This window comes from Protomyctophum parallelum, assembly GCF_964188405.1.
Source record: "Protomyctophum parallelum genome assembly, chromosome: 10".
Taxonomy (NCBI): domain Eukaryota; kingdom Metazoa; phylum Chordata; class Actinopteri; order Myctophiformes; family Myctophidae; genus Protomyctophum; species Protomyctophum parallelum.
Window position 1 is genome coordinate 26,232,232 of NC_139704.1, and position 14,931 is coordinate 26,247,162.

Genomic DNA, 14,931 nt, shown 5'->3' on the forward strand with positions numbered 1-14,931 from the left:
GGTTGGACGTAGAGCGTGGAAGGAACACGTTATTCCAACCAGTTCCTTTCCCCTCCATCAGGCGCCCCGGCTAGCCAGGGAGAGGCAGTTTAGAGACCAGGATTACTGCATGTTTTTGTGAGGGTACCTACCCTAGGGGACACGGGGAGAACATGCAAACTCCACACAGAAAGGCCCTTTCGCCAACCCCGCCTTCGGGTATGGGCACTGATGACGCGGAGGAGGAAACACGCCGCCAGCGCCCCGAGCGAGAATCGAACCCAGGACCTTCTAGCTGTGAGGCAACAGCACTACCAACTGTGCCACCGTGCCCCCAGCCAGAGCCTTTTCTGGCCGGCTTGACGCCGGACACTGTACTCGGTCGGTCGATCCAAGGGTTTCATCAAGATACATGAACTACAGACGTGCGTACAGAGATTCTGTGCATATATTCTAAGTTTGAAGCAATGAAAAGTAATTAACAAGAGCTTGTGGCAAAATAATAACTACAGTGGATCCATTGAAACATGGGTCGTTGTTTTTTTTGTCCTTTTCCTGAAAAGTAACAGCTTTGGACATACAAGGTTTAAACCCGATAGCGCCGATGAGGAACGGGAGGAGCAGGAGGAGGGAACACGTTCACACTCATTTTCTCCACAGTGGGACGTCTCAACCGTCCAACGGTGTCCTCCTCCTCTCAACAACAACCTTCACAAGGCCTGACCTTGTGGGACGGCCGGACAGACAGAGGGAGGGACAGGACTGAGGGACAGACAGGACTGAGGGTCGGACAGAGGGATGACTAAAGGGCTGAGGGAACAGGCCGGCAGAGCAGATGGTCTCTGGTGTTTCCACCCAAGGTCCCATTAAGAAACAGAGGCAGGTCCTGACCTATTTCTGTATATTGCGCAAATCCACCAGCCGATGGAGGCGGAGCAGGGTGGTGGTGGGGGTGGTGGTGTTATAATCCTCAACCATGTCTTTTTTTTGCTAATTATGGGATGCTCATATTATAGCCATATTCTAACTTTTCATTTTTTCCTTGCTACTTGATCCTACTACTACTACAGCGTCACACAAAAGATCCGCAAGCTTGAAACACGGCGCGAAGCGTTTTGAATTAGAATCCTGAAAAACAACAGTATTGGACATTATGGCGTTTCCACCCAATAGAGACTTAGATGCTTAGATGACTGGGGGTCCCCCAGGGCTCTACTAGGTCCGCTACCATTTGCCTCTACAGTTACATCTCCATTTTGTAATAAAGAAGTATCTTTTAGGCCATGGCTCAGTGGTCCAGGTACCTTGGCTGGTAATCCAGTCTGGCAGTGTGCCGCGGGTTCGACTACCTATCCCGACAGCCTTTACTGCATGTCTTCCCCCCATCTCTCTCCCCATTTCCTGTCAGCCTACTGTCTGTCCCTCCATAAAATATATAAAATAAAGGCGAAAGCCATACAAAAAAAAGAAGTATATTTTAGCGTCTTCGGTGTGCAGGCTCTATGCCTGGACCACAATGCACTGCTGATGAGATGCCCTGTGTAGGCGAGTCTCTTCAAGTGGGTGTCGTTGCCGTCGGCCGTAAAAAACGCTACTTTTCAGGGAATGGAAGAAAAAATGTGTTCCAATGGATCCAGTGTTTTATTTAGTCAGGGGCTCTCGTTATTACTTGGTTCAGTATAATATAAAACCCACACACACACACACACAGAAAAAAAAGCGACTTCTTTGTGAGCTTGTAGATCGAAATATGGAGATACGTTTTTTGCCCGTCGATATGAACGTGTCTGAGAAAAGAAAGGGACATGCTGGCATCCCCTTGTACAGTGCAGATCATGCGTGCGTGCGTATTACTAAAATTGTGAGGACCAAACAAGCATAGTACAATTTGATAAATAGACAATGTTAGGACATTTCCGTGAGAGAAAAGATGTTTGTGGAGATAGGTTTGCAATTAGAAAAATATTCAGGTTGGGGTTTGTGTTTTGATTAGCGGGGGGGGGGGGGGGGGGGGTAAGTTTTAGGGGTTGAGCGTTAGACTTATTAGCGAAAAATAGCTATCATCTGTTATTTTAGGCCATTTTCAATACCGTCCTAAAAATAATGTTGATGTCCTCGGGGTAAAGTAAAAAACGTGTGTGTGTGTGTGTGTGTGTGTGGTATCTGTGCTGCTGTCCATCAAAACGTTTGTAACCATAGCAACTGCCGTGTTAACGGTGCCCAGTCATCCAATCTTCTGTGGTTGTCCACCGGGCCGTCTAAATGCGCTCACACACACACACACAGGTATTAACACAGACGCACACGTGCGCACACATGTGCGTGCACAAACAAGATAGAATGTGTCGGATGCTAGAAGCAGAAAGGCATGGGGCAGATTGAGACAAATAGCCTTGCGCCCTGCCTTCCCTGTTGATTCCCCTGCCTGGATCGGCTTGGCTGCTCCTGAAAAGATCAAGTATAGCCCCAGGCCTATTGAATTACCACACCAATCTAAAGCCACCAACACCAGCACTACGGTGCAGGCTCACCGCATGACACCCTGCCCGGGAGGAGACGTCAGTGCTGGACAAGGTACTCCACCAACCCCGCCGGTATACTATAAGACAGTGGTTCCCACATTCCTTTCATGTCAAGGACCCCCCCAAATTGTATTGCCCCAACCCAGGGACCCCCCAGAAGAGACGATTTAGGCTATGTAAAAAAATTAAATAAATCTACGATGAATTAGATTCTAAACAATTATATACATACATCAGACTTATGTACACTTATGTACATCTGCTAATTTTGTAATAGCCAACAGATAAATGGAAGAATTATTCCGATGCTGTATCTGTGTCATTTTCATGTCAAGACATCTGAAAATATTTTCTGACAACACTATCAAGATCTTTTTTTCTTTTTTGCAGATGTACAAGCTGTGAACTTGTACAAAACAAGGAAAAAGAGATTGAAATGACTGACACTTGCTATACTAACACATTCTGCTGTGGAAGCCCCTCCTCAAGGACCCCTGGGGGACCACGCCGGGTCCGGAACCCCACTTTGAGTACCACAGTCCCAGCTAGAGCAGACACTGAGTGGGCCAGACATGACAAGCATGTGATTGGGGAACATCATCAGCGGTGGCGGTCACGGGTGGGGGCCACGGGCGGGCGGCACACGGCTGGAAGAGAAAAGCAACGGGCCGTCGCCCCGTGGCTGGCACGGCCAGCATACGTGAGCCAGGAGGAGGCCATTACAGCCGGCGGGCATTGCTCATGCTGAGAAATAACTGTCAACAACGAGCAGCAGGTGCCGACACACAAACACACACACAGGCGAGGACCGTGACCGTGCATGTGCCCTTGTGTGTGTGTGTGTGTGTGTGTTTGTTGTGCGTGCGTGCGTGCGTGCGTGCATGGGTGTATTGATTTGCACGGACGTGCCCTGCTGAGAGACTTTACGACAAAGCAGAGTTGCAATAATACATTGTTTCCTTGCACTGGTCATTTATCAAAGACATCCGTCCATGTGATCATAGCCTCCGACACACGTGCACACACGCACACACAGACACAGCCATATATCCAATTTCGATTAGGGACACTGTCACCTTGTGTGCTTTACAAAAGCCGGGGGGGGGGAATGATTGATACGGAAGCGTTGGCCGGTCTGTGTTTGCTCGTCTCAGAGGGCTCGCTAGCTTTTTGTGTTGGTCATCACCCTTACAATATAAAGTCCAATCAAATATTTATCACCCCCAGTCACACATGGCCGGGCTCCCACAGTGTAGCTTTTAGCCCACGGCGAGATCGAGGGGTGAAAGGGAGAAGCATTAGGGGATACTTTATCGTTGCTGTCGGCGCAGAAACCTTTTATCTCCATAGTACATTGGTTGTTGTTTGATTTACCGAAAATTAACGCCCTACTTTATCATCCTACAGCGTCACACAAAAGCATGAAAAGTAGCAGATCCACAAGCTCGAAGCGGAGCCACGAAGCAGCGAGTTCTGAGCTTTTCCATCTGAATTTGAACCCTGAAAAGTGACTGTTTCGGACATGTGAGGTTTCCACCCGACAGACAATTTACTTTCAAGAAAACGGCAACACGATGCCGGGGCACACGTGGAAATCTGTTGAAACCGTCCCAACAATGTTTTAACATCGTCAACGTTTAACAATGTTTAACATACTGCGACCGGCGGCCGCAGTACCAAGGAGGGAAAGACCTCCGGATGTCTGACCATCCATCCGCTGCATGGCTACCGTCAAGACTGCTGACCAATTAAGGCCTGATCACCTCCCGTCACCAGACCCGTAGCCTGAAAGAGCCCTATGCTTTTCCGAGCATAGAGGGGCGGAACAAACTAGCGCTGGAAACCGACGCCGACACTATTGGTTCACCAACCTATGAGCCCGCCTCCACTCCCCCTGCTCTGTAGAGACTTTACTTTCCCTGTGGACAAGCCACGTAGATTTTATTTCAGTTTTGGGTTTTTTTGCACCCGACTTAATAATGCACAACATCTATGCCTGCTGCTATGTATAATAATGTATATAATGTAGATATCTTGATTTTTTTGTTGTTGCTTGGGACCCCGTGGAACGCCCACAAGGACCCCTGGGGGTCACCGGACCACACTTTGAGAACCACTGCATTAGGGGGAGGGAGGGGGGGGGGGGGGGGGGGGGGTTATGGAGTTTACGGAAAAAGAAGGGAAAAAAATCAGCCTCTGTACAATGAAGTTTGATTCTGATTGAAAGAGGTGTACTAAAAGGCTGTCTTTCTCAAAGCCCCTCGTGTGGAGTGAGAGAAGGACTTGCATGCGGGGCGGGTGTGTGTCCGTGCGGCGTGCCAGTGGGACAGAAGCGAAGATGAAAGAGAGGCTCATTTAGGAAACTGACGGCTTCCCTTCAAGGAACTAGCTCATCTCATCTCCTTCACCACGAAAGAGGCTGATGATGGAAGCCGCGGGGGCTGCCTCTCAACTCCCAGCTCCTCTCTGTCTCCCACCAGCCAGCCGCCTGCCTGCCTGTGTGTCGAGCAGATCGACTGTCACATTCCAACAGCCGCTAACAATGACACCGTATTCGTTTTGGATGGTTCCCTTCTCCATCCTGTACCGCTGTGTGTGTGTGTGTGTGTGTGTGTGTGTGTGTGTGTGTGTGTGTGTGTGTGTACACCGTCTAGTTTACAACCTGCTCCCCAGACGCGCCCAGATAGATGAAATGTCTGCGAGGAACAGACATTGTTATTATTCCCATTCGAATGAAAGTGCTGCTTGACAAACAAATGAACAGAGGCGACGGCCGGAAAGAAAGAGTTTGGTAATTCATAGCTGAACAGTTCATCGTAGTGGGAAACATCAGAGTGCTTCACGGAGCAAAGCATGCGACAAATCAGAGGAAGGCAGTGATGAATATGAATGTAATTTCAATACAATGCAGAAACAAATGCCCCTATCAGGATCAGGACAGTTCTGCTCTTAAGGCCATTCAAGATATTGGACTGTGGGCAAGTTCACAAGCTAGTGCTCACCTTTATGGCAACATTTTTTAATGTTACCTTATTTATTAAAGTGTCAACCGTCTCTGCAAGAGGGTGACACATTTTTAATCAATACACCGTTTTATGCGCAGCTTTTATGGAGGTGCATTTAGTTTATTTATGGAGGTAAAGTTTTGTTGGGCAATCACAGTGACCAATCAGTTATTCACTTCGGTTCCCCTCCAGAAACAAAGGTTGCGTTATGGAATAACAAATGCTATGAATTGCCATGCTGTGGTCTAACCCAGTGGTTCCCAAACTATTTGTCAGGACCCATTCTTAAATCGTGGACCCATTGTTTTTGCCACTTTAAGACAGCATGCAAGAGCATATTTCCCACAGATTGACAACTTCTATCCTTACTGCGCACACACTGCATATGTTCACAAATAAATGTCTCTCACACACGCCCACGTCACTTCGGCTGGCTGAGCCTCAGTAGAGTGAATTACTGAATGAGTGCAATGCAGTGGGGGGGGGGGGGGGGGGGAGAGAGAGACACACACACACACACACACACACACACACACACACACACAGGTCATACGGCCTTCATGTCAAGGACCCCCAATATGCATTTGGCTATGGAAATGTTTTTGCAATGCCGTGAAAAAGCAATGAGCGATGTGCGGGTCATCATCTCATTTATTTAACCATCCAACACAATTAAGACTTATGCCTTATGAAAACCTGCGCGGGCCCATTTGGCGTGGGCTCCATCACCATCACTCTTAGATTATGGTGCAACCGTCAACAGTTTAAGAATGTGTTTTCTGTTCATGTGATTGGGGGGAAGGTGGGTGGGGGGGGGGGGGGGATTTGGCTGCCCCCCAACATGATGAACACACATCATTTGTTATGTAACTGGGGCTTATTCTTGCCGTAACACTCGAAACATACAAACAAACAAACAATCCCAGAAAATACATTATTCTCAGGTTGGAGATATCAACTCACCAGAACTCTGCCGGTGAGCGTCTGGGCGGAGATCATGACCCCGGCCCAGTCTTTGACAGAGGTCATCCATCCCACCTCCTGAAGGGGGACCTCTGTGTTCTCCCCTTCCTTAGTCGTCCCGTCAGCTTGAATAACGGGGACGGGTATGCTCACCTTCTGAGCCTCCTGCACAAAAGGAAGAAGACAACACGCCGTCAGGGAACCCAGCAAGTTACAGACCTGTAAGTAAATGTCCGTTTGGAACCCCAAAACGGAACGGAACGGAACCCCCCCCCCCCCCCCCCCCCCCTGCTGCTGGACCCCACTTTAAGAACCACTGAAAACATGTCAACAGAACAGTAAACTGTAGGAAAAGTGCTCAACATGTTGGGTCAAGCTAAATGTGCACAAACTCTGGCAGGAATGGATGTTGCATTGGAGTAAAGATTTTTAAGATCTTTAATTATTATTAAGACACAACAAAGACAAAAAGAAAGAAAATGACACCGAGAGATGGAGGCAGACACAGCTACTGTATGAGTGTATTATTAAAAAGATAAGGGCTATTTGTCAAAAAAGGTTTAAACCAAAAGAAAAAATTGCTGCCATTTCTTTTAAGTAAATTTTAATTTGGTTTTAAATGTTTTGATTAAATACATAACAGTCCTTTGAATTAGAATTAGAGATGGGGAGAGAGGCGCGCGCAGCTGCGCTGCGCTGCAGCGCGCGCGCGCTGCGCTGCAGCGCGCGCGCACACACACACACACACACACACACACACACACACACACACACACACACACACACACACACAAATGGCCCACAACTTGGGAGCTGTGAAGCAGAAGTATCGGGGAAAACAATATTAAACACTAATTTACTGAACGAGCATCAAATTCCTGATTTCTATGTGAATTTGTTATGAAACGCTGCACTTAACTAAGTCTAATAGGGCTTTAACATCCCGTCTACAACCTCTGAGCTCCGGAGAACCACTGAAACAACTAGACCGTCACGCCACGACAGCAATAACCATCCATCTGCCTACAGTATGTTTAATGTGTCCGTGTGCACATGAGAGAGAGAGAGAGAGAGAGAGAGAGATCATGGAGGAGAATGTGCAGGAGAGCGCCTGTGCAGTCGCTCGGCTGCCATTTGGACATTTACGGGGCTGCGGCCTCATTGGGCCTCGGGGTAGAAAGTGGTTTAGAACTGCTGATCTCAGACTGTTCTCATCATCATGCAGGCTGCATATTACACGACAATGTTGTATAATATAAATACAAACTAGACTAAAATGTTACGGAGGGACTAGTGCATTGGGTAAACATCCAGTAGAACTAAAAAAAGTTATTTTATGTTTGGTGGCGCTCTGGTGTTGCACTCTGAATATAGCAGATGTACAATCACAATAAGTCGCGCTGTGACACGTTAATTGTGAGCTTGCAGATCGGCTATTTTCAGCATGTATTAAAATGTAAAATTACGACGCCATCAAGGCCCGCTAAAAAAATTCTTTGACTTACAAAATCAACCGTAGATTTAGTTGACTAAAAAAACTAAAACTTTGACTGATGATCACTAAAATATGACTAAATTAAATCGTTATTCAAAAGACTATGACTAAAAGTACTTTAAACACTTTGAACGCATAACCTGCGTTCCACGACATTTATTCCATTGTCTTTCCACGAATAATATTTGTTTAATGTGTTTAATTCGCCGTTGTTAGATGGTTATTATGAATATCCGATTTTGTCGTGGACAATGTAACGAGACGGACGCGTTATGATGATGTAACCGGAAATCAACCAACCTCCGGCTTGCAATATGTTAAACTGAGTCCAATGCAAAGTGAACGAGGGGGTAGGGACAATCTTGGCTCGCTTTGCTCTTTGTCTGTGACCCGGATCGAGGAAGTGGCTTATGTGTCGGCTCAATAACAAAGCTTGGGACTGTTTTCAAGCAGAATTTCATAGATCAAAGGCGCAAATACTTTGGCGTATGCTCCCAAGGTAATTACACAATCCCGGCAGTCACGGTATTTTGTCAATTATACTATAACACACGGAATGTGTTAAAATTTGCTGTCAAAATTGACACTGATTCAGTCCGTCTGGTTCCGTACCCCAGCCCTGTGCATGCCGTCCTTGCCGGGGCCTCTCAGCTGTCTTGTCTCCTGTCTGAAGCAGCAGGCGGGGCAGCCGTTCATCGACATGCCTCGACTTGGCCTCGCCTCGCTGGCCAATGCTGCTGTACGCAGCTGTTTGCTCAAGCACGCCACTCACCCCTAGCTGATCAGACACAAGCACACACTCTAGGGCCGGGCAATTTACAGGAAAAAAAGGACGTAGGCTTATAAGAAAACATATCGAAACCGATTAACCAGAACCAGTAACTGAATAAGAGATTATTCAATTAACATTGCATAATCTCTTATTCAACCTCTTGCATACTGTATCAGCAAATCAACACTGAAAACATTGAAATAAATGTATTTTAATTGGACTGCTTTGATTAGTCTGGTTAACCACTTAATCCATCTATCATAGATCTTTGCACAACGGTAGCCTGGGTTCCAGCTTGATTTGCTGCGTTCCGCGGACATGAAAATGTCACTTCGCAACTCAGTCTGGATAGTCTACTAATCTCCAAGGTAGGCGGGACATATGAAAGGTTGAAATGGAACCATAGCTTCTGATTGGTCTGTGGTGTGGGTTGAGGAAAAACACCAGTTTGACGTTGTATCAATGCGCACTGCGCAACTTCTGCTGTTGTCCTGCAACGTCCCCTATCATTCACTAAACTCACCCCACACAGCCATCATTATTTTTGTACTACTGAATCTGAAAGTGGACTACTGAATAGTTTATTTTTTTTACCGAATTACAGCATTTTTTCAACAGAGCGAAGCATGGACAGAGTGGCGCTGGCTGATGACGTATCAGCAACAACATGGCTACGTAACAGTTGACGTTATGAAATGCGAGCCAAGCAGCCTCTGTCCAGACTGAGTAGCGCGGTGACAAGTCAGAGTCACGGAACGCAGCAATTCAGGCTGGAACCCAGGCTAGCACAATGGTCGAAAATAGCCAATCTATAAGCTCACTTCACGTTGTGAAGGGGCACGTGGTGAGCTTGTAGATTGACTATTTATTTGTTTGCATAAAGTATTATCAGTAATCTTCATGTAATTATCATAATAGTGATGAGATATGTATTGCCCAGCCCTAAAGGTACACCCCCTGACCTGGGAGCGCGGAACTAAAATAATCAAAACTTTGCTTGAATACAAGTTTGGTCCGTAATAGCCCTTGAAGCAAGAGAACTGTGCCATTGGAAATGTCATTGCTGACACACAACACACACACACACACACACACTCTCTCTAAAGGTTAGCGTGAGCCACAACTGGCCTCGTAAAAAGCCAGTGGGTGCAGGGCAGGCCCAGCAGGGAATTCCAATAACTTTTGGACCCTCTCGATGGAAGACAGTTTTCCCTTCCGAGGAGGAGGCAGGCTCACATTACCACACTGCATCCATATATATATATATATATATATATATATATACACACCTTATGTCCAAAACTGATATACTTTTCAGGATTCAAATTCAAAAGCATATACTCGCAAGCTCGAAGTGAGGGGCAAACGGATCTGCTTGCGGCATTAATTTACATACGGAGATAAGATTGTTCTGCTCGACAACAACATTGTTTCACTTTGGTTGTCCTTCACACATCTTACAGACTCCCATCATAGTATATTACTTACTTAGCCAAGTATGTGACACTGCATTCCTTGGAGCTAGGAGAGGCTAGAGGTTTCTATGGTTAGAATGTACAAACCAACAACAAAAAAACAAGATATAACAACATAACCTGGCAACACACTGTATTCCTGGAAGAGAGTGTGTGTGTGTGTGTGTGTGTGTGTGTGTGTGTGTGTGTGTGTGTGTGTGTGTGCATGCTTGCGTGCATGCTTACGTGGCAACAGAGGAGACTCCTGTCATTATTATATAAAATTATATTCTGTATTACATTATAAACATAAACACATACAATTATAATTATTATTAAAATGAATAGACGGTAAATATTTATGCATTTTTAACTTTGTGTTTTGAATGTGTAGCCATGTGTTCCAGCCTGAATTGCTCAGTCTGGAAAGGCTCCTATATCCAATTAAGGTAGGCGGGACATGCCTGCAGTGAAATGGACCCGTGGTTTCTGTGGTGAGGGTTGGGAGAAAAAAAACACGTATCAATGTGCAGTGCACTGCGCAGCTACTGCTGTTGTCCTGCAACGTCCCCTTATCATTCACTAAACTCACCCCACACAGCTACTGCTGTTGTCATGCAACGTCCCCTTATCATTCACTAAACTCACCCCACACAGCTACTGCTGTTGTCATGCAACGTCCCCTTATCATTCACTAAACTCACCCCACACAGCTACTGCTGTTGTCCTGCGACGTCCCCTTATCATTCACTAAACTCACCCCACACAGCTACTGCTGTTGTCCTGCGACGTCCCCTTATCATTCACTAAACTCACCCCACACAGCTACTGCTGTTGTCCTGCGACGTCCCCTTATCATTCACTAAACTCACCCCACACAGCTACTGCTGTTGTCCTGCGACGTCCCCTTATCATTCACTAAACTCACCCCACACAGCTACCAGAGCATGTGAGCGGAGCGAAGCGCGAGCGGAGCGAGGAGTGGAGCAGAGTGGAGCGCGAGCGGAGCGAGGAGTGGAGCGTCTGCATTTTGAACTGAGCACCAAGCGTGTTTTAAAATGTTGCAGAGCGGCTTCCGGAGCAAGAACTGTCATCCGCTCCAAGCCGCTCAGTGCACACGGCACACGTTGGTGTTTAGAACCTAAACGCGTCGATTCAGTGTGTGCAGAGCGCATTTACCAAAAGTATTATAGTGTGCTGAAAAATTGGAACATTCATCAACGCGTGATTCGTGTGGCGACTGACAGTGCCAGCAACATGATCAAGGCTTTTTTACATCCTCCCTGACGTTGAAGGAGAAGTGGAGAAAGATGATGAAGTGGGGGGAAAAAAGCCTCTATATGGCCATTGGCCGCGGCGCCCGGAGCCGTGTTTCAATTGTTATACAGAGAGAGAGAGAGAGAGAAATAAAGGATTTTATGCAACTCACGTTCAACACGTTAGCTTTCCAGGGCCACGGGTAAACTAGTAGCAGCTCCCTTTAATTCCTCTGAAGTGACGCAGAACTTTATTCCCAGTCCCCGTTCACAAAGTGCAACAGTCCCGTATATATTATTAGGCTATCAACTGCCAAGCTTGGCTAGTAGTTTACATCAATCATTGCCTCTGAAGCCCATACGTGTAATCTGCTTCACGGACTGTCCATGAGAATAGAAGTACAAATCACCAATGCACCGCTCATGGCGTGTCGACAGTTTACAGATCTGTTCTTTTGGATTTGGACACATGCGACGATGGGTAGCCTACAATAAGCATTTTGGAAACGAAATAGCCTGTACAGTGGACTGTAAGCCTAACATTGGTGGTCATCATGTAACTTGCCTGTATCTTACGTGTATGCAGTCTGCAGTGAACATTAACGTTTACGTTATATGGAGAGTTTACCGCGGTGACGTTGATTGATTAGGTCAGGATGACATTAGGTTATTATTCACTGCACCCAGCTGGGTTAACGAGACAGCAGTGCAACATGAAACCCTGATGTGTTTTTAAACACATAAATGTTTATGCTCCAGGCAATAATGACGATATGTTTAGTCAGGAAAACAGCATTTTATTTATTTTTTCAGCCCTGCTGCTGAGCGGGTGTATCTGAGCGGAGCACGGAGCGCCCGATGCGCAAATGAAGGCGAGCGTAGAGCGGCGTGGGGGGGATGAACACGAGCGAATGACGAGCAGAAACAAAAGCCGTCGAGAGCGAAGAGCGAACTTCTCGGCCACTCCGCGCCGCTCACATGCTCTGACAGCTACTGATGTCGCCAAAGACCCCTTATCATTCACTAAACTCACCCCACACAGCAGTCAGTGTTTTTGTACTGCTGAATCTGACAGTGGACTACTGAATCGTTTACTTTATACCGTATGATTTTACTCTAAAGTCTCGAACTGAAATGCGTATCAAGCAGCCTCTGTCCAGACCGAGTAGCGCAGTGAGTCTGAGTCACAGAACGCAGCGATTCAGGCTTTAACCCAGGCTACTGAATGTGCCACATAGTGAGGAAGTGTTACCATGAGGAAGATGTATGCATTTCACTCAACTATACATTTAGATCGGGTCAAAGGTCTCACCAAGACACAAGTTATGACACAAAGTTTGACCTGAAGGTCAACACGTTATCTCCTGATTTGCGCAGGTGTTTTTATTTGTTGGGCCAAACTTTTCCAGTGCATCATTAGGGGATGTAAGACCGTGGCATGATGTCCTAAATTGACTGACATCTTTGTAGCAACACTGTTCTATACTGCCATCGTATTTTTCAAAATAGTGGGGGAGGTTCCAGAGGGTCCCCAGGAAAAATGAGGAATTAAGTCTACCTATTTTATTTTTCAGCCATTTCGTAAATTGTCGATCTGCAAGCTCAGCTTGTACTGTAGCATGCATGAAACATTTTGCAAAATATTCAAAGATTGCGACGAATTTGGAGTTTATTTTATTGAGGTCCCTGGCACAAAATACTTTCAGATGGGGGTCCATGGTCCAATGGAAAATATCTGAGAACCACTGTGCTGGAAGACCATGAAATTGCTGTTTGTGTTTACCTGACGATGCTTCCAGTTAAGGGGGAGTTTTCCGTTGCCACCGTCCCTTCCATTTTCATAAAATCGCTGACGTCCTCACAAGTACATGAATACTCTTGCGTGCGCGAGCGTGTGTGTGTGTGTGTGTGTGTGTTTGGGGGGGGGGGTGTCTAAGGTTTCATTCTGATTGGCCGTCTGCCTGCTTCAAAGCTCTCCAGGCATGTTGCGACAAGGTAGTATGTGGCTGTGGCGCTGTCACGGACCTGACCGCTGTCTGCATCCTCCCCACACTCCCTCCGCCACGGTTAGGAGAGAACGCGCCAACGCCACCGAGTGTGTCATGCACACCGCGAAAAGTCACGTCTGGCAGCGACAGTGACAGCAGGGTTACAACCGATTCCAGCTGGACCGCATGCCTCGCAGATATCCTTTCTGCCACAGTAATACAGTGGTAAATAGCAGCATGCCGCGCTAACGGACTTGACAACCTTGCAAATGGCACTGACGGCGGGTTATTTTTTCATAACCCGCCCGTTCCGCCACACGAGACAACCTGCCCCATGAAACCATATATTAATCAACAACCCGCCCGCCCTGCGACCCGCAAAAACTAAAAGGACTAAACGACCGGCTTTTCAACATCCAGCAAATCCAGTCCATTCAATTGCTTTCGAGAGTGAGAGGGGAGAGGGGACTGGGCCATTTTCCCAACAATTTACAGGCTACTGACAGCAGATGAAGAAGAGACCTCAAAACAATAAAATAAACAAAGAAATATTACATAGGCTAAATTGAGAGAGAGAGAGAGAGAGAGAGAGAGAGAGAGAGAGAGAGAGAGAGAGAGAGAGAGAGAGCGATGCGTTTATAATCAGTTGAGGATACAGGTTCAGTTTTAGGATAGACAATTCATATTTTCCCTGTACTATAAAATTGTGTACAATAGAGAACATTGAACGATGACATACAGTAGATAAAAAGTTAGTGTACTGTCCTACAACAACATTGCATGGGACATTCAAATAAAGTTGACATGCATGCAGCGGCGTCCGGGATATCAGGATAATGAGGAAATCATTGATTAATTGAACAGAGGCAGCTGTGCATACTCAAACTAGAAAAAGTGCCCTTCCGGGCACAGGTCTCCACCAGGTTATCCACAGATCCGTGCAGTTAGAGGTAAAAACAGTTTTCGGCCAGTTATAGCGCCACCTTGAGGCCGAGTTGAAATTGTTCATGTGGCATTTTGTCCTCGGCCTAGTGGGAATGTGCGTGCACAATTTCACGGAAATCACGCGATGTGTTCATGATTTGCAGCATTTTGTTTGAAACTGAGCACTCCTGTGAACTTTGGAAGCCAATCTTAACCAATCAGGATGGAGTCTGATAAATCTGAAAGACCCGTTTCGTTGAATGGCTCTAGAGAGACTGTGTACCAATTTGCGTGATGTTTGGACAAAATCTGTAGGTGTACTGTGCAAAAACTTGTTTTGCACAAAGCGGCCTCCTGGTGGCGCTATAACAGGCCGTTCTGGAAAGTTTGGGGCAGAGGTTCATCGTTGGCATCCAGGGAGTGTGTGTGCAAAATTTGGCATCGACCGGGTTGTTTTGCACAAAGCGGCCTCCTGGTGGCGCTATAACAGGCCGTTCTGGAAAGTTTGGGGCAGAGGTTCATCGTTGGCATCCAGGGAGTGTGTGTGCAAAATATGGCATCGACCGGGTTAAC

General features: G+C 46.6%; 1 protein-coding gene across 11 annotated transcripts in view; it reads right to left on the minus strand.

Annotated features, from left to right (window-relative positions):
• The window catches only part of kcnma1a (potassium large conductance calcium-activated channel, subfamily M, alpha member 1a), a 263,823-nt gene that overhangs the window by 196,014 nt on the left and 52,878 nt on the right, over nucleotides 1–14,931 (minus strand). For all 11 annotated transcript variants that reach the window (XM_083775288.1, XM_083775287.1, XM_083775296.1 and 8 more), the window contains exon 2: nucleotides 6,470–6,634. In XM_083775288.1, coding sequence (XP_083631414.1) covers nucleotides 6,470–6,634 — 165 coding nt within the window. The remainder of the gene's footprint in view (nucleotides 1–6,469; nucleotides 6,635–14,931) is intronic.